The sequence below is a fragment of the Pleurodeles waltl genome, chromosome 7 (assembly GCF_031143425.1).
Source record: "Pleurodeles waltl isolate 20211129_DDA chromosome 7, aPleWal1.hap1.20221129, whole genome shotgun sequence".
NCBI lineage: Eukaryota > Metazoa > Chordata > Amphibia > Caudata > Salamandridae > Pleurodeles > Pleurodeles waltl.
Genome location: NC_090446.1, coordinates 1,284,837,803 through 1,284,862,995, shown reverse-complemented (window position 1 = coordinate 1,284,862,995; position 25,193 = coordinate 1,284,837,803). Strand labels below are relative to the sequence as shown.

At 44.0% G+C, this 25,193-nt stretch overlaps 1 protein-coding gene across 1 annotated transcript in view; it reads left to right on the top strand.

The window, feature by feature from the left end:
* LOC138246182 (uncharacterized) overlaps positions 1–25,193 on the top strand; it is a 448,661-nt gene that overhangs the window by 248,160 nt on the left and 175,308 nt on the right. The window contains exon 15 of the mRNA XM_069200506.1: positions 20,648–21,779. Within this exon, the coding sequence (XP_069056607.1) occupies positions 20,648–21,779 (1,132 nt within the window). The remainder of the gene's footprint in view (positions 1–20,647; positions 21,780–25,193) is intronic.

Below are 25,193 nucleotides of genomic sequence, written 5' to 3'. Positions count from 1 at the left end.
AAATCACATTCTGAGCTCCGTTGTTCTCCGTGTTATCAGTTAAGGAATGCACTTTGACTGCCAAAAAACCTGGCTCACACGAAGGCTCAGAGTGGCTCACAGCTGTCTTAACCCCCTCATTACTGGAATGGGAAAAGACAGATTCTTCTAAAACAGCAGTTTTATAACTTTCAGCATTATCTTGCATTAATGTATTCTGGCTAATTTGCTCACGTAAATTCTTATTTTAATGTTCCAACTGCCTACATTTCTCCTGCATTTCTCTGTAAGCAGAAAAAAGTATCCAAACCCTTCTGTCAAAAACAAAAGGAACATCATTGCTTCCAAAAGGCACATTTTCTAAATATGCTTTATCACAGAAAGAAAACATGTTTCTCACAGCACCATCAGGCAGTTTAACTACACATGCATTTTCAAACATGGTCTGCCGTGCTTCTGTAATTCTCCAAACAACAAAAAACAATTACACTTTTAAATTGTGCACGTAGAAATCTATAATTCGACCCCACCCCACTTCTGGTACCAAAATGTTCTGCCTTCCTCCTTATCTCGTATCAGAGCTTACAGAACATATCTGGAATGCACTTCTGAGTTCAAAGAAGACCTTTATTGCTGTTAATTCTTCCCCACCCACAAGTTCTTGAGAGACGAATTAATAGATTTCAAGCACACGTTCAAATGAGTAAAAGTATTGCAGCAATGAAAACAAAATATATCACAGTACTTCTCAGTTGCAATGTACACAGCAGGTTAGATATTTAATGCAAAGCATATACAATCAAATACTTCACCGTGTAAGGCCTATATACAGCTTCATCTTTCTGGGGTCTGCAAGTTGATGACTCCGGTCAACTGCGAGAAAGAGATTATCTACCCACACGGGAGACTGGCAACTGGCGCCAAGTTCCAGTCCGAAGTCAAGCAGATTAGAATCTAAATCTCTGAAGCCCCGAGTCATCCTTACAAAAGCGTGCCCCCTCCTCTCAGACTCGGGAAAACTACGCAAGCCTTTAGAGACTGGCCAGATCTCCTAGACTTCTCCTCTTCCCAAGCCTGAGCAGAAAGGAAAACACCAGATGTACTCTCTCTTATCAGGTCTAGTCTGGTGTGAAGCATCTTGTGGAAAAACACAGCTTTGAAAAATACAGCTTGGATTCTCAACTGCAATGTCTAACTCCACGTTAAAGGCAATAGGCATAACCTAAATATCAAATGTAATGTCTAATATCATGTCAAAGCCAATAGGCAGCTGAGCTGAATACAAAATGTAATGTCTAATATCATGTCAAAGCCAATAGGCAGCTGAGCTGAATACAAAATGTAATGTCTAATATATGTCAAAGCCAATAGGCAGCTAAACTGAATACAGCATGTCAAAGCCAATAGGCAGAATACAGAATGTAATGGCTAAGGCAATGTCAAAGCCAATAGGCGGTTAAACTAAATACAGAAAGTAATGGCTAATGCCATGTCAAAGCCAATAGGTGGCTAAACTGAACAAAACATATAATGTGCTACTGGTGAACATTGAGCAACTAATATGTGCAGTGGTGAAACACAAAGTCATTGGTCAAACACCATTAATAGCATCACACATTCGTGTTCCAAAGCCTGAGCACCAGCCGAGGCAGCAGCATTCCGTGGTGTGCCCAACAGTGAGTTTAGAGGTGCATGATCCACAAAGGGCAATTCATAAACGGCTTCCCGTAGCAAACGCACCCTCAACGTGCATGTCTGGTAATGAGCCCTCAGCGACAACATCAACAGATCAGCGTCCAGTGAAAGCAAGCGCTACGTAGAAAGACAAACTTTCAGTGCACATTCAAGAGGGCACCATAGGCACCAAGACACAGGCTGCACACAATGCAAAACCGGTATGAATGACAGAGACCAGTCACACTCCAATCGCTCCAGGAGTGGTCCTCCAAAGTACTGCATCATGCGTTCACAGCACAGCTGTGCTGGTGGAAGCGTTTTCAGTCCTCCCTGTTGTAAAGGGACAGCCATTATGCAGAAAAAGTAGCAATAGCAAGATGCCAGCTATTCTAGCCAAAGTTATTGGAAAGCCCCTGAAAATACTGGAGAATATTGAGTATTAAGCCAAATATAGAGGAGAAGGTGTGAACGAAACCAGCCTTCAGTCTGCTCAACTTGTCAAAATTCACATTTGAAGTAGCGATATGAGGCCTGAGCTACTTCCCTCTGTCGTGTAGGAGGAAAAAGTACATTCATGCGGCATGTAACAATTTTGGAGACCGTAACAACATAAACTATTCCGGCTCGCATCCCTCACCAGCTCTGCTATTAAGGAGCACATAGCTGCTATTCGGGAGCACCTGGAAAGCAGGTCTAATCAAGGAGACCGGGACTCCCTTCGGATAAAAACCAAGTTCGCTGCTGAAGCGTTAGACACCTCGTGCAAGGACAGCTGTTTGCAAACCATCGAATGGCTGACGGAAGTCTCGCATTCGCTATCGCTAAAAAATTGCCTCTGAGACATTTATACGAGAAGGGAAGCTCTCACAACTCGTGGAGTTAACTATCTCCTAGCCTTTCATATCTTCCCACTGGAATGTGGTTTAAGCAGGATGTGAATTGAAGTGTTGAAATAGGCAGATTGATGACCCGGTGCTTTAACCACTCAGCAGATGGTATTTCAGTCACAGTAAAAGGCAACTTTTATAATTTCTCAATATTTAATATGACATAAGTCGCTTATTTTTTAGCCATTAGTTGTAGTTGTCGCTTTAAATAAAATGTGGAAAATATGTCCCTCGCGCTAACGTGTTGCCAGGGAACGCGACCTGCTTTCTGTGTTTGAAGTGTCAAACCTAACTGCATAATGGATCTTAGTTGACTTTTGTCCATGGTTTAAAGAGGATATGTCACTCTATACTATGTCTGTTGCAGAGGAAACGATGTTGTTTAAAGTATATATTCGGTTGGACAGGGTGTTAATCCCATTATCTACAACAGCTAATTCCTTCTGTAAATTTTCCTGATCTGTTTACATTAACCGGGCAGCCGCTTCTTGTTGAGAAAGGTCCTATATTTCATTATAGACTGCATGAAAGAAGTGCTTTCTACATTGTTTTCTGGGGCCTAACAGGGAATCCTTTAAGTCAGTATCGTTGGACAGGAGACTGAGGTGTTCTCTAACAGCATCTAGTGAAGAACTCTTCAACCATTTCTGGCATAGTTTTCTTACACTGTATGTCGTCACTGTACCCATGTGTTCAGATGACACATAGCGATGGTCTGCCATCCTTGTTATAAAAACCCCTGTGGAGTTTACAAAACCTTTATGCCACCCATTGGTGTCTATTGGCCACAATAACCACCCGCCAGGAAGTAAAAGTGAAACATTAAACGTGCCATTTTGGACCCATTCTTCAAGTTTGTAGGGGCAGGAATACTGGGCGCATTCAAATCCTTAATTTTTTCCAAGCCTAAACAACTTATCTGTTGTACAGTTTCATTCAAAAATATAATTTGAACAGGTATTAGGCATGCTCTAAACAAAGCTTCCTTTCCCCATAATTGCCAAATTTTTGTTCCCCACACACTTTTTAAGTCAATTGACTTCAACCTATATTCATAGCCTTCTATAGCCAACCGGGAAACAATGGAATCTGAATAAATTAATTTAGTATCTGACAATAATATTTGTACATTTTCCATCAATGGCAATTTTAAATAATGACTCGGCATTTCTGACAATGTGCCCAGAAAAGTATGCACATTTTTCAGAATATATTTTAGAACTCCCTTGTGGTGAAGTTGGACAATGTTCCCATTGAATGTAATTAAAATAGTAGCCCTAAATAGTCTTTGAGGTACTGGCACCTCACTTACTTACTGAATGAAATGTTGTCCATAATAATTATAACAGAACATGTCTCCATAATTTTCTTTGGATTGGAATACTGCAAAACAGTAATCATAGAATCGACTGTTTTCACATCCCAGTCATCAGAAACAACTCTGGGTATTATTATGCCATTCATGGAAAGTTTAAACATGTATGGTATTTGAATGACCTCCGTCGGGCAGTGTATATATCAAATGTGATTTTATCCCAGCCAATGCCATCATGAATTGGTATAGCGGAAATGTTCACTAAAGACAAGTCTCTGCGGACCTTGTCAGAAGAAAAATGGGGTTTTAAGACCTCATCCACCAGTTCAACTGTTGATCGTTCAGGAAAGAAATGACCATGTATCATTAGAAAGAAAGTAATAACAAAGCCAATCCAAAGGAGGAAAGCTAATACAGTCAAAGAAAGCCACAGATAGTTCCATGGGAAAATAAAATAATTTGTTTTGAGCCAAATTATCATCTTAAGTGTTTTTGACAGTTCAATTACAGGAGAGTTAGATGAGTCTGAGAAAATATCAGTGATATTGGCAAAGTGTCCAGAAGCAGTTCGTGCAAAACCTGGAACGGTATTTTGAAGAGGAGAACTTAGTGGTCTCCCGTGATGGTTCATAATAAATGACGCCATCCGTTTGTGAGGATGTTGAGTCAAAAATGATCAGCAATTTCTGTGGTGCCTGTTGTAATAGATGTTAGCCGAACTAATGCAAGATCATTTTCCACACTCCCCAAGCTCGGAGGGGTGCAGCGTTGCTGTTCAAAACCTGTAGAGGGACATCTTGACTAGTAGTGAGAGGGATTCGGGTACTACTGGTTGTTCCTCTTGGTCTGCTGTGCAGGATCTGCCCCATGGTGTAACTTGACATTGTCGATGGAGACAAAGCGGTTTTCCTCAGAACCAGGCAGCGGTGGTGTTGATGCTTTGTGCCTATAGCAGGTTGTGCTTAGCCATCTGTGTACATGACTCTTTGATATTGATCAATAGGCAATGCATTTGCCTGAACTGAATATTCTAGTTCATATTGCAATCATTCTTGAGTTTGTAACTTTGGGTCAAAAATATAATCAACATCAGTGGCTGTCAGAGACGTTGCCCATTGGATCCAACGTGGATGTAATGCCTCAGCTTTTGGAACGCTAGCTTTGGTAACAGCCTCAAGGGCTGGGATTAGAGATACGACAATAATGTGTTTCCCCTGGGCTAGTGGTCTTTCTTTAATGACAGCCATCTGAAAAGCATTGAGAATTTTCTCAGTGGGAGCAAAATGTTGTTCTGCTGTTGAGTACAAATGTGATTTGTATGCAATCAGGTCTGTCTCGCCCTCATGGAGTGTTACATAGGTGAAACCAATGGCACCAGCAAATACTCTGATGGCCAGATGTTTTTTATTGTCCCTTGTGTGTAGGTGTTGTGCTGCAAGCATGTCTATTTGTAAAGCTCTGAGAATGCGTGTATTTTCGACTGTCCAAAAATTACTGGAAACGTCTGGATGTATCAAGTCATATAAGGGTTTGATGTGTGATGCATAATCTGGAATGTATGTTCTGCCGAAATTTAAAAAGCCCAATTGGGATTGGAGTTTTTTGATGGTGGTTGTAACTGTGCGCATTTGTTTTAAGAATTGTGGCGCTAGGCTCTTTCCTTCACTTGATAATTCGTATCCCAGCAACAGGACACTAAGGAAGGCTATTTTTTTTTTTTTAATTGAATTTATAGTCAAACTTGTCAAATCCTACAACAATGCAGGCTACCTGTCTTAGATGTTGCAGTAATTCATTGTCCGTAAGGTAGATATCATCTACATAGGACAATGTTTCAGGGTCAGTGTTGTGCAATATTGAAGTTACACAAGCATCTAACAGTCCTGGACTAATCTTGTACCTCTGTGGTAAACGAGATAATTTTTTCTGGAAGCCTAGTGTGCTTAAACTTGTTAGGTCTCTATTCGAAGGCACTATATTTTGGCAGAAGAAGCCATTGGAAATATCCAATGTTGTTTTGTATTTTTTGCGCACTATGTTATTCATAAGTGCTGTGCTATGAGAATTTTGTTTAGCATATGTGCGTGTATGACTATTTAAATGTCTGTAGTCCAAGACTATTCTATGTGAATGGTACGCTTTAGCTCTAGGGAATAAAGGATTATTTATTGTGAGACATAGGGTTCGATTACGCCCTGGTACTCTAGTTGTGTGAGGATTTCTCTCACGGGTGCTTTAGCATCATGTCTTATTGGGTATTGAGGTTGAGGTTGCGGTTGATTTTTTTATTGTAATTACATGATAGGGGGAATCTTTATCCCACCCTACCTGCTTGCGATATAAGCGGGAGCCTGCACCAGTGCTCAATCAATGGCGTAGGATTCTGCGAGCTGTCCGGAACAAGAGATGAGAAAGAAGGTTTGATAACCTCTTCCTCATATGGGCAAGTACGTACATATTCAGGTGGCCAATCCTTTTTGGCCAGTAAAATATTATAAATGTTAAAGATGTGGTCCCAAAAGATTGCGCCAATTATGAGTTCAATGTCTCCTTCTAACTGTATTGTTATTTTGTACACCCTGTCAGGTGTGGAGACACGCATGTCCCCAGTTACAACTTGTAAGAAATCATCAGTTGCTTTCACCTCCAGATGCTCTTCAAGATTCCGGCGAACTATTGTGACCTCTGCTGCACTGTTTAGCAGAGCTAGTGCCCACATCTTGTTCTTCTATAGAGCCCTCTTCTTGAGTGGAATGACGAATCGCAACAGCTGCCACTTTTTTTAATTGGGGTTTGTGTTGAGGAAGTTTCTCTTCCTTTTTAACAGAAACTTCTGTTGAGCGTTGTGATTCCTGTCTCGGTTTTACGTACTCAGTTCTCCACTCTGACCGCCCACCTCTCTCACTGCATTTTTCCAGTGAGTCCTAAAAGGAACGCGAGTGACGGGTATCAGTATATTATATTATCTCTATTTCTGAGATGATATCTAGTCTGATGGGTTTCCGAATTCGGAGATTCTCTCCTCTCTTTTTTTAGGTGTTTCTTGTTTTTCATCCCAGCGTTTTTAAGAACCCTCAGGTGCTTGCTTGGTAGAATTTTTATTAGATTTACCCTGAAACTTTGGTTTCGTGGGTCTAGCCCCCAGACTATCTCGACCAATACTAGAGTAGGTCTCTGCGATAATCTCTGGCAGCTCACGTTCTTGATCCTGTGGAGGAATGAGCCGGAGCCCCATACGCAAGGCTAGTGCAACTGCTTCCCCTTTAAGGTTACTTAATATAATTGAAGATACAGTGGCAAAACTGCCCATGACTTGAATTTGTTTTAACACTTCCGGAAGATTGGCAAGTGTCGGTGTACTATGTGCGGTTGCATAGAGCGTGGCAAATACCGTGCCCCAAATATCACAGTTATCTACTGTGGGAACCATCCCAAATAGCAAGCACATAGTTATTATTCTGTGCTTATCCTGATATCCCGTATGGGGAAATACGGCTTCCAGTGCATTTATTTTTTAAGCTAACCAAGCCACCAGGGCAGCACGTGCTGGGTTTGTATTTAATGTCTGCATTAGAAACTGTACTAATAGTCTATATATTGCTATAAGTTCAGCATATAAGTGGCGGACTTCAGCTATTGTCCAGGTTGCTGCATCAGGGTGCGGTGTATATGTGGCTAGTAAAGGCCAGGTTGGACCATCATTACTTAGAGGACCTAGCCTAACATGTATGACTGATTATGGTAGAGCGCCATCAAGCCAATTATTATGGTCTTGATAAGATAGAGGTATTTCTAATTATGCATATGCTCTATATTGTGCAGGTATGTTTGCAGGTGTATAGTGGTGAAATGTATTTGTGTTCCCATCCACTGCTAGAAATGTGACCCGAGAATAGAAACTTTGTTCTGTATGAGCTTCAACAACAAATGTAACTGGACCCCTCTTGGCAGTTAAGCCATGTGTCAATAAATGTGCAGCAAAGGGTGGTCGCATATTGACTGCAATTGCTACCCGTTGCGGGTTTGCCATGGTGAATAGTAAATTTAGTTAAGAGATAAGTGCACCAAATGGGGATTGTCGTTTTAGGGTTAACGCTTGAACAACCTGCAGCGTTAATTAGGTACTCCCTACTTAACTTAGGAGGAAAATCCTCAATACCACGGACGTCTATATAGTACTGAGGTGTCTTTGCATGTAGTGAGCTAGAGATACTCAGGAGGACCCTAAAATTAGTGCCTGACCGAACGCTGGCAGCGCCATGTCACATAGGTTCTCATTATCCTAATGAGACTACTGGATTTGGGTGGCAGAATCACCTGTACTGCGGGGGACTGAGTCTGAACCCGCACCATGTGACGCCTGTTGGCCTAATCTGGGTTTGTTCCAGCTAACTAGCGGTGCCTCATCTCCAGCCAAGAGTAGGGATGATTGGAGCAACCAGGCGCATGACATAAATTATTATTCAGGGGAATCGTGGCCACTCAGATCTCATCTGTTTCTCACAGTTACATTAGTCTCACATATGCAAGGACAATCAGAGGCAGAGTAAAGATCAATAAAGTTTTATTGAAGTAACTGCATCTCAGATAATGAAGCATGTATTGCAATAACTAGCACGATGGAGCACAACAGGATTAAAATGGTGAAAAGGAGAGTAAAAAACAAGAATAACGGTACCATATTGTCATTAGGGTTTGTAACGATAGTTCCTACCTAAGCTATGTTAGAACACAGCATGTTAAGCTCTAATTCTACCCTTCAGGTTCCCCTTAAGAAGACATCATCCCTCATACCTGAGCAGGAGGCCTGTGGTCCACATAAGTAGCTGCAGCGAAGCAATCCGCATACAGTCGTGGTCTTCTGGCTGGAATATCCTCTAATGTACATGGGTAAAAGTAGTGTATTTATAATAAAACATCTGATGTTCCATGAAAGGATCCCCACGGAAGAGTGCGTATGTTTCTGTGAACATTGCTGACATCCCTGAGGTGACTCCTTTAATGCAGACCTGGGGAATGTGGTGGAGGTATTGGAGTTATGCCTTCCTACGACTGGGGCTAAATCAAACGTCCTGATGGAAATCTTGCAGACTTCTATCTAAACAACCTTCACTAGAACGTTTGGTGGTCCACGCTTCCTCCTAATTCAAACAAAGCCCTGGATTATTTTCCACTGCACCTTTAGACTGGGAGTCCAAGAAACTGGAATCCATGGGAAAAGAGATGTTTTTGGCTGTGAATCTGACACTGCCATTTGTGATGAAAAAGTGGTTTATTACATGGTGTGAATGTGCGCCCCTCATATTATTATAAAGTCATAGTTCTGTAGAAAGCCCAATTAGGTTCGTTTGTAAAACCTTAGCTCAGTCCTAAGTAACTGTGTCTTAAAGCAGTCATTCTTATCAAAGGAAAAAAGTGTAAAGCATTAGAAGTACCAAAAGAGTTGAATAAAAGGAAAACCAGCACAATAACAATCCAACACCAATTTATGAAAATAGATTATATCTTTATCTTACAAGTCAATAAAAATCCACCAAAGGGTTCGAACTTTTTAAAGAAACAAATTACAGTGTTTCACTTTAGCCCAATAAGTCATTGTAATCCACCACTCAACGTGTTTAGGGTTAGACACAAGAAGTAACTTGAAAATGGCTATAAGGGCACTCTTGGGTGACAAATTCCATCAGAGCGCCAGTCACAAGGACCAATAGGGACATCTTGAACAGCTACATCACAGTTAAAGCAGTCTACAGTCCAGTTCCAGGGTCTGTGGGCCAACTGCCATAGGAGTTAATGGAGTGGTCCTGATGAAAGGTATGCTGGATGCTGAAGAAGTTCAAAGATGCTGAGGGCGCTGAGCCAGTGTCGGCGTTTAACCTGTTGCCATCCCTCGGTTCACAAACACAGTGAGGAGACTTTGGCCTCAGGAATCAATTACCCATAAAGTCTGGATGAGGTCCAGCCCAGAACTAGTTGCTACTGGTCTATTGGATTCCAGTTACGGTAAAACGATGATCCCTTTTAACTAGCAGTAACTTTTTTTGCTAGGTGACCAAACTGCATTCCAACAACTCTCTCAGGTCCAGTAGACTCCGATGCAACTGTTAAGGTTTTGTGTCTCGGTCTCGCAGACTGCACAACAGTGGTCACGGGCAATCAGAGGTTCTTGGCTACCAACTCGCCACGGCAGGCAGCTTCCGCTTTTATGGCCCTATAGCTGTAGCAGGAAGTCAGCCAGCTGACTCCGGGAGCTGCCTCTCTGTCTGAGGCACAGGAACGACTTTTCCTCATGCAGAACACCACAGATGCACAGTCTTTCTTGGATACCCCAAAGTGCAGAAGGTGCAGTTGAGTCTTTTTGCTGGACCAAGGGATCAACAGGCTGTCCTTTTTCCAGTACAGATGTGATCTGAGGTCTGGGTGCTTGGTGTGCCACTTTTATGCTTGTTTCTTGCCCTCAGGGGATGACTACTAGCCAATGGGCTACCAGGTCCCCTCCTGCCTAGTGACGACTTCCTGTGATGACTGGCATCCAGCTAGTCCAGAATACATAATTCCACCCACATGGCAGAACCCTCCTGAAGGTGTGTGGAGCTCCCTAGCCCATCCCAAAGATGTGGCTACCTGGATATTACACACTTCCTGAAAATACTTTGGGAATGGCTTTTCCAGCTCTGTCCAAGATGCCAGCCTGTATGCTAAAACAAAAGAACAGCCCTTCTCATGTGTGGCTATCATTTGCCCTTTGAAGGTGGCTCCTCTTTGAAGCCTGCCTTTTGGGCTCACACCATGTTTGGCCATTCTGCCAGGAGGAGGACCCATCTCTTCCATCAACAGGCTTTGTGTTCCTTCCTGAGGGTTGTTCACAGCTTCCCCATAAGGGCAGAAGGACAACAGTTTGTGTGCAACCATAAATGGTCGCCAAATCTTTGGGCAACAAAGTGGCAACTTTCGAAAGGTGCCATTTGTGTAAAGGTTCCATTAAATGAGACTTGAGCAACAAGTCTGGTTTAATGCAGCAACTATTTGATACCTTAAGATGTCAGAATGTAACTCTATATTCATCAATAGGGCTACTAGTCTTACTACATTAAAAACAACAAAATGCAATTTTTATCTTTAGGACATACAAAAGCACATCTCCTACTTTCTAATATACAGCACCCTGCCTTATCCTTGTTAGTTCTGCCCTTATGGGTGTATTAGACAGGAAGGTTTGGGCTTTGCCATTACTTTAAATAGCAAAGTCAAGTTGGGAGTGTAATGCCCGTTCTGCCACCCAGCAATTGCAGGCTGGTAGTCATGCTTTATTTTGTCACACTTGTTGTATCACAATCAGTGCTGCAGACCACAAGGGACACTTAACTTACAGGCCCTATGTACCTCTGGTACCATATACTAGGGTCTTGTAGGCAAGCACACTTTTGCAAACTGGTAGTAAACCATATAAACATATAATTCTAAGTGGTAGCGCACATGCATTGACCTGAAAAGCGGGGCACTACTAGGTCACTACACCAGTTCCTAATACTCAAGGTGAGGATGAACTTGCAAAAAGCCATTTCCTACTACCATCCATGATTGCCACGTGCCTGCTGCCAATCACTTTGGAAGATGGCAAACTTATTAGTGCCAAGCCTGCCTGACCACCTCAAGAACAACTTCATGGAAGTAGTCTGGGATTAAATCATAAATATGTGTGAAGCTCCAAGAAAGTCTCCCAAATTATTTAACTCTGATAAAATGGTAAAAATTAAAAAGGTCATTGGAGGCAACTCCGTTCTGGAGTACAGGCCCTCAACCACCAAATAGTGGTGTGCTTCTTCACTGGGCTGTGCTCCTTGTCGGGCTGGTGCTGCAATTCCCTACCGGCCCACAAAGGGGCTCTTTGCCAGAGTTCTTTTCCAAGTAGCTAATAAGTCCGATCTGACCAACCCAACATGTCTGCAAAATAGACTGGCCCGAAAATAAAATTCTAACTAAATGACTTAGGGGGTCATTCCGACCCCGGCGGGCGGCAGTCGCCGCCCGCCTGGCGGGAACCGCCATATGGCCGCTCCGCGGTCGAAAGACCGCTGGGGCCATTCTGACTTTCCTGCTGGGCCGGCGGGCGCTAGCGGGAAAGAGGCCTGCAACACTGAAGCCGGCTCCGAATGGAGCCAGCGGTGTTGCAGGTGTGCGACGGGTGCAGTTGCAGACAGCTAGGCAGACAGTGAAAAGCATACTGGGGCCCTGTTAGTGCCAGTGGCCAGTGGCATGGGCAGTGCAGGGGCCCCAGGACACCCGTTCCCGCCAGCCTGTTCCTGGCGGTGAAAACCGCCAGAAACAGGCTGGCGGGAAGGGGGTCAGAATTCTCCCAGCCGGGGGAAATCCGGCGGGAAACCGCCAGACCCGGCTGGGCGACCGCGGCGGTGGAATGACGAATGAAGCACCGCCAGCCTGTTGGCGGTGCTTCCGTCGAATTAGGGCCTTAGTCTTTTTGAGTATAAATACTCTCCGGAGGTATGTCCGGGGATTCAAGTTAGGTCAAACACTATCTTTTTGCCAAGTGCTAAAAATTAAATTGCTTTAATCAAAACGTGGCTTTGGTTGTTTTCAGTGCTAAAAATAAATGTTGTTCCTATAGTGCCATTATTCAAAAAGCACAACCAAAGCACTATTTCACCATAAACCTTTTTGGAGGAAGTCATGCTCACTTGCATTGCTCGCTCACTCACTGCAATTATGAGTAAGTATTTAGGCCGAACATCTTTCAATGTTTATTAGCCGCCAAAACATTGTTACATTTAAAGCGCCTGCAGATACACTTCAAAGCGAAGTATATCTTTATTCATTTTAAATGCAGTTGTAAATCTGTTACCCACTGTCAATATCTAAATCTTCTTGCAGATGATATATTTAGAGAAGAAATTACTGCTGCAATTGCACTCACAATTCATCACTATCTCTCCAGACATGAAAATCTACTGTAAAGCTACACTACCTAATTTCACCTCCTACACGTACTTGCCGTAATTGTATTGATAATGTTGGCTGCTATAGTTATACTCACTACATTACAGATGAATAAACGTATTAACTGCAATTGGATGGCTGTAATATTGCCCATACCACCAAATCTATTTTTCTGCACCCGGTGTCAGGTACCCGTCCCCCTAATACCTGCTGGACGCAGCCCAAGATGAAAAAATAATTCAAGTTAGGTCAAGCACTATCTTTTTGCCAAGTTCGATCAGTGTCATCTTAAGATATATTTTGCCCTCCCCCAATAAATAATTTTACTGCCCATTTTCTGTAAATTGATCACCCATGATACCAAAACAAACTTTCAGAAATGGGGTTCACACATAAGCAGATAAAATATGTCTTTCTAGGGCACCCAGGAATCCTTCTTATGCCACTGGCCAAAGCAAGAGAGACTTGGAGGTGGAAAAAGGAAGAGGGGAAAGAGACAAATATATGCAAATAGGCTATCTCAAGGGGCCCCTTGGAAGGTGGGGGACCTGGGCAATTGCCCACTTTGCCCATGCCTTAAACATCTCTGGGTTAGATGCAATTCTACTTCACAGTTTTAGATATAAAGTTATGGAGGGCTATCAATAGTTAACTCACATTTTTGGGCTCTACTTTCCGATTTTTACTGGGCGAAATTTGGTACAAATTTGTTTAGCAAGATTAACTTTTTTGTTTTTTCAACTCTTTTTATTAGATTTTCAACAGGTGCATACCAAATCCAGAGAATGTATACTGAACTGCACTTTAAATTAGCACCATTGTTGAGGGAAAAGAACAACAGTTGTGCCCCCCCCCCCCCCAAAACCCTCACAGACACTCAAACATATCCTTCAGCATATCTATAACTGGTCACTTTTCCCCATAATATGGGTCCCAGTCCTTCCACCCCGCCACAGTCCACAGTTTACAGTCAGCATCGAACTCCATAAGATGCTAAGATCCATAGTCATACATCCCTATACATGTAATGAACTGTACGCCATCCAGGCACCCCAGGCCCTCCGTAACTTTCGTGGGCAGCCCCTGTTTGTATATGTTACCTTTCCTGTCGTCATAAATCCATCCATTCCTCTCCTCCTTGTGTCCACCATGGGTCCGAGCTCTGATCCCCAAAGACGGGCGACATTCCTCTTAGCCACCCCAACCCAAGATTAGGGAATATGAGCTTGACCCGGGTCAAATCAACATCGTGGGGATTCCTAGTAGAATAAATATGGGGTCAAGCGGGATCTGCTCCAGGACCACCCCCTTTAACTCCCCCATAATCTTCGACCAGAATTCCTGTATGACAGGGCATCCCCAAATGGTATATAAGAAAGTACCAATCTGCCCCTGACATCCGATACAGTTTGGGTGTTGCGCCCTCCTCATAGTATGCAATGCTGTCTGTCATAGTATACTCCATGAACGATCTTGAACTGGATTACTCGCAGCCTTGACCTGATGGCTACTTCTCAGGGAAACATCAATGGTCCTTCCCAGTCTATATTCTCCAGTTCCCCTGAATCAGCCTCTCACCGACTACGTAGTCTGCAAAGGGTGTCTGGCATATTATTATTAATGGTCCTGTACACCCTAGAGACTTCTTTAATATTTAACAGTTCCTTCAACAGTCTGCTTTCCAGTGGAGCATATTCTGGTATTCCCTCCCCCTGGAGGCCCTCTAAGCATGTCTCAGTTGAGCATAGTAGAAGAACTGCGTCTTGTTGAGCCCATATGCATCCCATAATGCTTCAAAGGGCATGAGATCCCTCCTTCGAACACATCTCTTAGGTTGGAAATTCCAATGCGATCCCACGCCTCTAAGCCGGTCTGCCCACAGGGGGGGTCATCTAGGTGGGTCTGCGCATCCATCCCAGCACCCTAGTGACCCTGAACTATGCCTCGAGCTGCCCGGGTAGCGGGTAGGAACTGCCTTTTTCCCCTACCTCCATATAAGTAATGAAGACACAATTTCCCCTCCAACCGCATTCTTTTTAACCTAAAAGTAGGATGGTCTCTGGGGGCATACATCGACTCATTAACATTAATCAGATGCGCTGCCTAATAGTATGCCTCTACATCTGGCATTGAAAGGCCCCACTATATTGATTACACTGCAGCGTTTTAAGCGGAATTCGCAGGTGTTTCTTCTCCCACAGAAAAAGCCATTCATCCTGCTCCAGGGCCCGGAAAAATTTAAGTGAGATCCAGTAATATGTATTTTTTAAGACATACAGCAACCTTGGTAGAGGGATCATCTTAAACATTGCCTAAGTGGGAGCCCCCCTCCCCCCAGCACTCCATACCAGCCCGGCAGATCCCAGTCATCCTCCACAAATTTCAGGCATGGGAAAGGTCCACCTTGTGTATCATGAATATACCAACATACTTAAATCCCTCACTCAAATATTTTAATTGATGGCAGGGAGGGGAGAACTGTGTCCTCTTGTGGGGCGTATAACACCGATTTATCCCAGTTAATCTGGTACCCAGAAGACCGCCTATACTCCGCAAATACCTGAAAGACTCTCAGCAGGGAATCTAGGGGTTTTGCCACATACAGAAGTATATCATCAGGGTATAAGGAGATGAGTTCCTCCTCTTTCAGCCTGAGCCCTGTAACTGGGGATGGGCACGGATCTATTGTGAGGGCGAATAGCAAGGGGGACAAGGGACAACCCTGTCTAGTGCCCCTTCCAATAGGAAATTCAGATGAAAGGTTCCCTTTAACCCTAACCGCCGCCACCAGATTACAGTAGAGCATCCTTAGCCACTCCTGATATCTAGGGCCCACGCCAGATCGCTCCAAGGTACACTCTAAGAAGGACCAATGCACTGCATCGAATGCTCTTTCAGCATCCAGAGCCAAAAATATGTGTGGATCTGGGCATTGCAGGACAGCATGTATCCAGTTATGTTTGCGCTTCAGATTATATCTCATTGACCGACCCTGCGTGAAGCCAGATTGGTTCCTATGAACTAGAGGGGTAATAACACCCTGGAGGTGCATCGCTAGAACTGTTGCCAACAGTTTCAGCTCTACATTAAGGAGGAAAATTGGTCTATATAATGCACAGGACGCTCTAGGCTGTCCTTTCTTATGGATGACCACTATTTCGGTTTTCCTCAGGTCTGGAGGAAGTGTGCCCTGGCTTCTCGCCTCCAGGAACATAGTAAGGAGAATGGGGCTAAGAGACCCTCAGCCTCTTGCTATGCTCCGCTGGGAACCAGTTAGGGCCCAAGGCTTTCTCTGAGCGCAGCCTTGTCATGGCCGTTTTAACCTCCTCCAATGTGATGTTCCCATCTAAAGCCGCCCGGGCCTCAGCATCTAAGACTGGGACCACTATATCTTGTAAGTATTCCCTAATCCGGTATGGATCCTGTAACTGGCAGGCCACGTATAAAGCCCGATAGTAACCAGCAAAGGTCTCTGTGATTTCTTGATTCATGGAAACCCCAACTCCCTCCTGGGTCTCAACCTTATCTACCCACCTCGCTTCCATTTCCTTCCTACCCAGACAAGCCAGGAGTTTCCCTGCTTTATAAGCCATTTCATATAGCCTGTGTTTGACGGTGCGCATCCGAGTTCTACTGTCCTTCTCCGCATTTCCCTATACTCAGCCCTAACTAGCTCCAATTGGTGAAGGGCAGGAGGGGCTTGAACCTGCTGCTCGTATTTTTCCAGCATTTCCGATGCCTTCTTTCTCTACCGTGCCACTAAGTTCTGAGCACTATCCCAGATCACTGTCTTGTATGCCTCCCAGAGCACCACCCGGGATTCAACCAACCCCAAGTTTTCCCGGAAATATAGTTCAGTGTCTACTCAGAGCCCACGTGCCACTTCATGGTCCTGTAGGTCCGAGGCTCACAGCTTCCATCTCTGTGATCCCCCGCCTTGGCTCCCAATTCGTACCATCAGAGGAGAATGGTCCGACAAACCCCGGGCCAGATTGTCTGACTGGTGGACAGTCTCCACTTCCTCCGCAGGGATGAAAATATAGTCCAGTCTAGGAAAGACCCTAGGGGCTCCAGAACAGTAGGAGTATTTCCTATCGGTGGGATGAGCACGTCGCCACAGGTCAGTCAGTCCCAGTATTGCCGCAAAGTGATACAATAGAGTATGTGGGCCAGCTCCCCATACATCTCAGAGCGCTCCTGCTCTGTCTCCTTTATATCATTGAAATCACCCCCAACCACATGGATCGGGGAGTCCGCCTCCAATAGAATCTGTGCTAGCTTCTCCAGCACGGGAGCCTGAGGTCTGGGTGGGGCATAAACACTTGAAAACAGTACTTTCTGCCTGCCCCAAAGCCTCTGTACCCCCAAGTATCTACCCCTTGGATCTGTTCATTGTCATGTGATCTTGTGAGACGAAAGGGGGTGGGGGAGCTTACGGATCAATATTACCACTCCCCTGGAGCCAGATGTATAGCCTGCGTGTGCCAATGTAACATAGGGCCCTCTACCCAGAACTTTACACCTGGTGCCCTTAAGGTGTGTTGCCTGTAAAAAAATAATTTAAAAAACTAAAAAAACAACATCCAGGTGTAATCTCTTTATATATTGAGACACCAAACCACATTTGACCCTGTCCCCGAGTCCATTTACATTCCACGATAGAACAGAAAAGGCCTGAGGGTTTACTCTGGGTGGGGGTGGGGGTGCAAATCACTTGTGGGGGCAATTGTAATCCAAAAAAGCAGTGTACTAAGCAGGTGTAGGACCTCCCATCCAAGACTACAGAGCACATGGTTGGACACCTAGATTCCAGTAGCTCGTGAGGATAGACCTATTAGGCACATGCGTCTGTGGCCTATCTGTAGTCAACAAAAACAAGCAAAGAACAAACCTCTTTAAAACAAACTCCCACCCCCGGCCCCCTGTGAGTTCTAACCCCCATACAAGAACTCATCAGGAGTCGAGAGGTCTGTAGCCTCCCCCCCCCTCTTTAATTCAGAAATGCAACTCACGGGTCACCTCAGGGAAGAACAAGGCTCCTCGACTCGACCCACAAAACAGGCAAAGTTACGTTATGTATGAAGAGAGCTCCAACACTACCACCTTCTCCTCACATGAGGTAGTGTAAAAGCAGTCAGTCCACTCTTTCGGCCCCTTATCACAGTGCTGCTTCCACAGTCTGGTCGCCCCCTTAGGCCCGAAAACCTTTTCCTCGGTTTCTAGTTGATTGATGGCCTCCACCAACGGATACAAAGACCCAGACATCGTCCCATTGTCTATGCCCGGGCCCGTCCCCTTATGCACAGGGCCAAGCCCTCTCTTCTGTCTCTCTTCCGGATGACCGTGGCCTGACTTTATTCAGAGTCTGATGATGCCACTCCACTCTTTGTCCATCGTCTCACTCTCCATCCCCTCTTTGTCTCCTCCGGCCCTTCCTCCTGAGGCGCGACCAGTCCTGTGATCCTGCACCCTGGTTGTCCAAGGCCTTCTGCCTGCCTCCTGGCTACCCCTCCCAGACAGTTGAGGGCGCTCCTCCAGCCACCCCCAGGCCTCCTCTGGGGACTGGAAGAAAAACGTTTAACCCTGAAACTTGACTTTTAGATTGACTGGTAGGAGGAGCATGTATTATGACTGAAGGCTGCGGAGCTTAGCCTTCACAGTGTCAAATGTGTGGCGTTGACTCTGGACCTCCCTGGTGGTTTGGGGAATGATGAGGATTTTTTAAATTTTCGGGACTAACTTCTCCCAGCTTACAAACTTCCGTCAAAATCATATCCCGATCTTGAAGTTTAAGAAACGAGCCATCATTGGCCTGGGAGGCTCTCCAAAAAACGACCCTTATTAGCACCTTTGGTTCCTTCCGGGAAACCCACAAATCTCAGATTGTTCCTGTGTGCCCGATTTTCTGCATCTTCCAGCCACCACATGATATCCTTGTTACGGACTTTAGTCTCTGCCATTTCTTTATGGATGTCCTAGACTGTATCCTCCAGCTCTGATATCTGCGTCTCCAGCGAGGTGATCTGCCACATTCTGGAAGTCTTGGCCCAAGAGGGAGGCCTCTGAGTGTACCTCTCTGATGCATTCCTCCAGGGCCTCTCTAGGGGACTGAATTGCCAACAGAAGGGCAGCTTTGTCAGGCACTGCCGTAGGCTCTATGGCCAGCGGCAGCGGGGTCACCACCCTCGTATAGCGGTCCATACGCCCCTGTCTACGCAGCTTGGGTCCTTGTCTCTTGCCATATTGTCACTTATAGCTCACCACCTACTTTCAAAACACTATTCGTCCACTCAGACCTGTCCCAAGGCCCACTCCTTCACAGCACGATCTCGCCAGCAAATTCAGGGGGTCACCAATATCTAATTCTCTCTGGGCTGCAAGTGGGGTGTTGGGGGGGGTGCCACAGTCCCTCACCAGGTACGACCGTTACTGGAATCAGTCGCCAGCCACACCCGGCCTCATCAGATCTTGCTGCGCCTCATCTGATCTTGCCGCGCCTCATCCGACCAGACCTGGGCCTCAGGTCCCAAGGTCGCTGCAGTGCCCAGCCGTTAGTGCCTGGCCGCACCCAACTGTCTCATCACTCTGTGCCACCACAAACAGCGCAGGCTTTTTCACCACCCGGGAGACCCTTCTGACATCTCCCGGGCCTTAGCAGGTGTCTTCTGTACTGCGCAGCGGCATGGGTGCCTCAGGCTTCGGAATCACCAGGTCGCCCGGCTGACCTCGACTCGATCGACAGGTACCTCCTGGCCGCCCCTGCCTTAACTGTCTCCGTAGCAGGTCTTCAGCGCCTCCCTGCAGTCCTGCGGCCCAGACTGGGAGACATACAGATGTTAACCCAGGATTTCTCCAAGGTCGGGACGGAGCTCGTTCAAGGAGCGTCCGTCAACAGAGCCATCTTGGCTCCGCCCCGAGATTAACTTTCTTAAGCAATCATAGTGCTTTTCCAGTGGACCAGTAGTATCCATCGTAGATACTCAGTCTATTGTTGTCATTGACTGTAATATTCAGTCTTAGTATTTTATATTAGAGTGCTTTAGTATTTCCATTAGATCTCCTTCCTTCGATCCCTGTATGCCTGAAAGGTTGACACTAATTATAGTATAATTCATATTGACTATCCTAATTACTTTTCCCGTAGAGGCATAAGTTTTAAATGCTTGATTTATAGATTATGACTGCTATGTACAAGTGTAGGTGTATTTAAATTAGAAGAAATATATGAAACAAACAATTTTGCTCTATGATCCTGTGTATTTGAGAGTTACTGGAATACTGCAGCTATTGGAAATGTATGTATCCATACTGTAAAATATAATTTAAAAAAAATAATAGGATAAGAAACATTACATCGGAGATTTGAATATACAAAGAAATTGGGAGGATATTTTTTTCAATTTAACATTGTTTCAGGGATAAAAATGAAGCTTTGACCACTACTACATCTGAACTTGACTCTTGATAAGGCTGACGATAATTTAATTGACTGCTTTACAGAGAAAATAGATTAATAACTGGTGCTAACTTCTCTTCTCCTATTGTTTTCATGTGACAGTTGTTATTTTAAACTGTTATTGTGTTATGTATTAGATTTGAACTGGGTTGGTATTGACAAGACCTGGAATTGAGCTATTACTGCTTCAAATATTTTGTAAGTGAAAAATGATAATTGAGAGCAAGCTATCCATTGAGTTTGGTTATGTTGCCACTTTAAAGCTCCTTTTATGATTGAGTCACACTTTATGGTAATCATTGTGATTGTGTCACACTTTGTTAATTATCGTGGTCCTCTGCATCTGAATATTCACATATAATTGTTGTCCACCTACAGCTGCCCAGCGGCCATTGAACTGAAACTGAGTCCCTTCAAGGACAAACTTGTTGTCACCAAAACCATCCAACACAACCATGAACTATCAAATGTTGCCTGCCTACCTTCAACAAGGAGAATCACAAGGAGCTGCATGCAGAAAGTTACAACTGAGCATCCAAACAGGATTGCAAATGACATCTCCAAGACGTTCTTGGAACCAGTGGACCTCAAGAGACTCCGGAGCCTCGACTCCAGCACATTCAAAGACTGCTTGGAAGTGCTGGGAGAGCTGGACTCCCTCTTCATTTCAGATCCGTCAGCTAAAGTGAAGCTAGAGTATGCAGAAGGCAAAGCTCTAGTGAATAATATTTTCATAATGACATCACACATGCAAGACATTGTTCAGCGTTGGCCTGAACATCTCTATGTAGACATTCTACCCCTCTTCAGTCCAGGCTTTGACTTGTATATGGTCCTTTGTAAAAGCTCTGCTGTTCCTTGGAGTGTATGTGCATGTTGCATTGCAAGGACATGCACACCTAATACACTACAGTTCATCGTGCTCTCTGTCATGCAGAGTATGCCCATACTGAAAACCCTGGTCAAGTACTTAACAATAAGTCCTGAAATTCAGGATCCACTTGATCTGAAGTCCATTGTGCCCCGTGCTCTTATAAGGTACTGTTGGCCGTTGGTGTTGGATCTCTTGTACCAGAAAATAGCCCATCTGGATGAGAAAACAGTAGCACAGATTAAAAACTTTCTCTATATACTTGCTAATACCCGCTCAACTAAACTATATTACAAATACCTGGATATCCTCTTAGATATTTGCCCAGCTGAAATTTTCCAGTACTATATGGATGTTTGGCACCCACGATGGAAGTTCTGGGTTAAACGGGACAGCAGGAATGAGGCGGAAGAGCTCAGCTTGCAACACTTTGTACATTCGGAGCATTCAGCACTTATGGCCCTCGTTGGTCCTTCACCCACCTTGCATCGCTCTCTGCAGTTGGTCCTGAACGATTGGCACACAACTTCAGAAACTAACAATCCCAGAAAACCCACCCTCCAGGTTCGGCAAGCAGCAGATTGTTTGCACCTTCAGAAAGTGGATACGATTGATAACACCCATGCTTTAACAAAAAAGGTATATTGTGTGTGACTGCAAGTGAATGTGTGTGGTCCGGTGTTGAGTATCACTAAAGTCTCAGAACGATGGGAGAAGTGGAGAGAGATATTGGGGGATCTTGGTTGTTTTATGCCTGTATAGAGACCTTTTTTGCTGCAAGTTGGTTTCACCCTTCAGCTGTGTGATATAATATCTGCCACTTATAAGGAGACAACTGAATTTCAGGATTAGATAGTGCTGGCGAGGTCAGTTGCATGTCACAAGGACTCTCAATGACGACATACGGGAGGAGACAGGGCGCGTTACTTTTCCTATATTCCTTTCTGTGTAGTGGGAGATCTGGTTATAGGATATGCAGGAAACTATAGAAGACTGGGTTGTGAAAACTGATTAAGAATTAGATCCCGAACCCCTCTCTTTACTGATTAGGCGTTACGAAGTTCGTGTCTGGTGCAGCATAGGCAACAGGACTATCTAATCCTGAAAAAATTATGCAACAACACCTAGCAACTTTACTTCTGTTGTATGTCTTTCTATTCCAGCTAGTGTGGCACTCTATTGTTCTTTCCCTCACCTTGGTTTTCACACGTTTCCACTTCTCTCGGGTTTGTGGGACTATGCAGGTTTTATTCTTCTTGCTTGTCTGTATTATTACTCCCTCTTCACGCAGTGTTATTTCTCCTTTGAGTTTAGGGACTTAACACTTGTGTCCAGGTTGACATGGAGCTCAAAACAGCTCAGCCCACCAAGGCGTTTAGTCAGCAATAAGAATTATTGATTGACTGTTTGATTTAATACGTTCTACCATATATTTTCCTCAGTTTTGTGTTCTTTTACCATTAAACCCCCGTTATAGGATAGAGCCAACATGCAAGGCACACAGACAGCTCTTTCAGATTTACTTACACTACACCAAGGCCAAAGGCAAACTAACATGCAGATAGAAGCCAGGAATGCTGTTCATAGCGGACAGACCTAGCATGAGCCAGTCTAACATCTCTACATCTTTTGCCTGTAAAGCTCACAACTATTTATATATAACCCTGCCTTTAATTCAAGGTCTTCTGAATAGTTTGGCCTTAGTTGATTCAGGAGCTTCCGGGTACACTGTGAACCAGATTTGTATAAGGAAGCATGCATTTGCGGTCATAAAAATCAGAAACCCAAAGAAATAAAGGGTATTGATGGTGCGCTATTAATTCTGGCTGAGTCAAATGAGAATCGGCACCATTGGTTGTTATCACACACGTTTAGGGCACTTTGATAAGATTCAGTTCTATATTATTGATGCTCCAGATTTTATCTTCATCCTAGGACCCTCGTGGTTAATGTTCCCGAACCTCATGCTTAACCGTCAGTTATCTTTTCCATTGTCTGTTCCCAGAAAGAGTGCAATTTGAGAACAAAAGTTAATCCAAAATAACCCTTCACATGGCTTGCCCTTGCACTCCCACTCCAGGGAAAAACAGGCACACCAGTGAAGACATCATAGCAGAGAATGAGAATATTCCTGCAGCCTATAGGGATTATTCTGATGCGTTTAGCGAAGAGGAGGTAGATTTGTTGCCACCTAACAGTTAGTAGGATTGTGCTATCAGTCTGATTCCTAGTGCTGCCCTGCAGCATAGATGACTTATGCTCTCACCCTAAAGGAAGACGAAAATCTATAATAAAAGTTGCAAGAAAATCTTATAAAGGGCATTATCAGATAATCTACTTCACTGATAGGAGCACCGATGTTTTTTATACCATGCGCCTACAGTAATTACATGCTGTATCTTGATTAAGAATTAAATACGATTACCAGTGGCAATCAATATCTTCTCGCCCTCATTTTGCTATTAATGGATCATAAGGAGACAACCAAAATATTCTCCAAATTAGTTCTTTTAAGAGCCTGTGATCAGGTGTATATTCGTCAGGGTGTGAGTGGAAAACAGCTTTTAATACATGCTTTGGACACTATTATTATGAGATATAATTGATGCCTTTCTGGTGGTATACTTTGATGATAGTTTGATTCTTTTTTTAAATTCTTTGCAACATTATAAAGGTCATTTAAGAGAAGTCTTATCCTACCTGCGACAACATTTGCACTCTGCCAAGCTCAAAAAGTACATCTTCGAATTACCGGACATTACATTCTCAGGGTTTCAGATCACTGGAGTGTGCATTAGCATGGATATTGCAAAAGTGAAGGGAGTATTTGTTTGGCTAAAAGCATTCAGCAGCAAAGAGATAGACTGATTCATTTGGGTTTATTAACGTTTACTGTAGCTTTAATCAATACTTTTACACCCTAGTATACCCCATAATCCAATTCGCAAAAAATAAACAGCCATTACAATAGGGTAAAAAACAAGACCAAGCCTTTAAGACTCTAAAAGTTGCTTTTAAGTCTGCGCCAGTCCCGAGGTAACAGGACTGGTACCAGTCCAGTCCCGAGACATCATAGAAACCAATGTTTCGTTTTATGCCATTGGAACAGTGTTATCTTAAAGATTCCCTCACCCTGACTTCCCTCTTCGTGTTGCATTCTACTCTAGAACCGTCTCTAGCACGGAAAGAAATTAATCTTTTTTTTTTACTTGGATCTACTGGCCATTTAGGATGCTGTTGCACACTGGCAACACTATCTTGAGGGAGCAATTAAGGAAATTACAGGCTGAGTGGATCAGAAGAATGTGTTATACTTCACATCAGTGAAGTATGCCAACACAGATCATGCCAGTTGTTCTTTACATTTTTCTCCTTCTTCTATTACAAGATCACTTATAGATCTGGAAATCGACTTGGTAAGGCAGACGTCCTGTCTCGTCCTCTGGAAGAGGATATTGAGACCTTTACTCCTCTTACCATTGTATTACCTTTATGACAGAACAGGTTCTCAACATTTGCCTCAATAAACGTATTTATAATCATCAGGGAATGGATCAGGCTATATAGATAAATACAAATTCAGCAAGTCAACACAGAGCAGGCTCTCTGCTTTTCCATCAGAAGGCTATATACTTTCTGGGCAAGTATGGTTATCAGTTGATGTCATCATGATCCATTCGCATGCCACCTGGGTCAAAGGAGAATGAGAGACTTGGTGGGCCGTTATTTTTGGTGGCTAAAACTTGCTCATTTGATCAATAATTTTACCTCCCAGTGGACGGGTTGTGCTCAAGCCAAAACTTCACATACCAGACTAGCAGGACACTTACAACTTTTGCCGACTCAATGAATGCCACGTGCTATGATATCCATGGATTTCATTGTAGAAATTCCTGATTTGTATTATCTATATTTTGTAGGTGGTAGAGGATTATTTTACTAACTGCACATTTCCTTCCCTCTAGAAAATTGCACACAACTTTCAGAACTGGCCAATATATATATATTTTCAGAAAATCTTTCTCCATTGCATGGTCTTCCTATTAGTTGTCA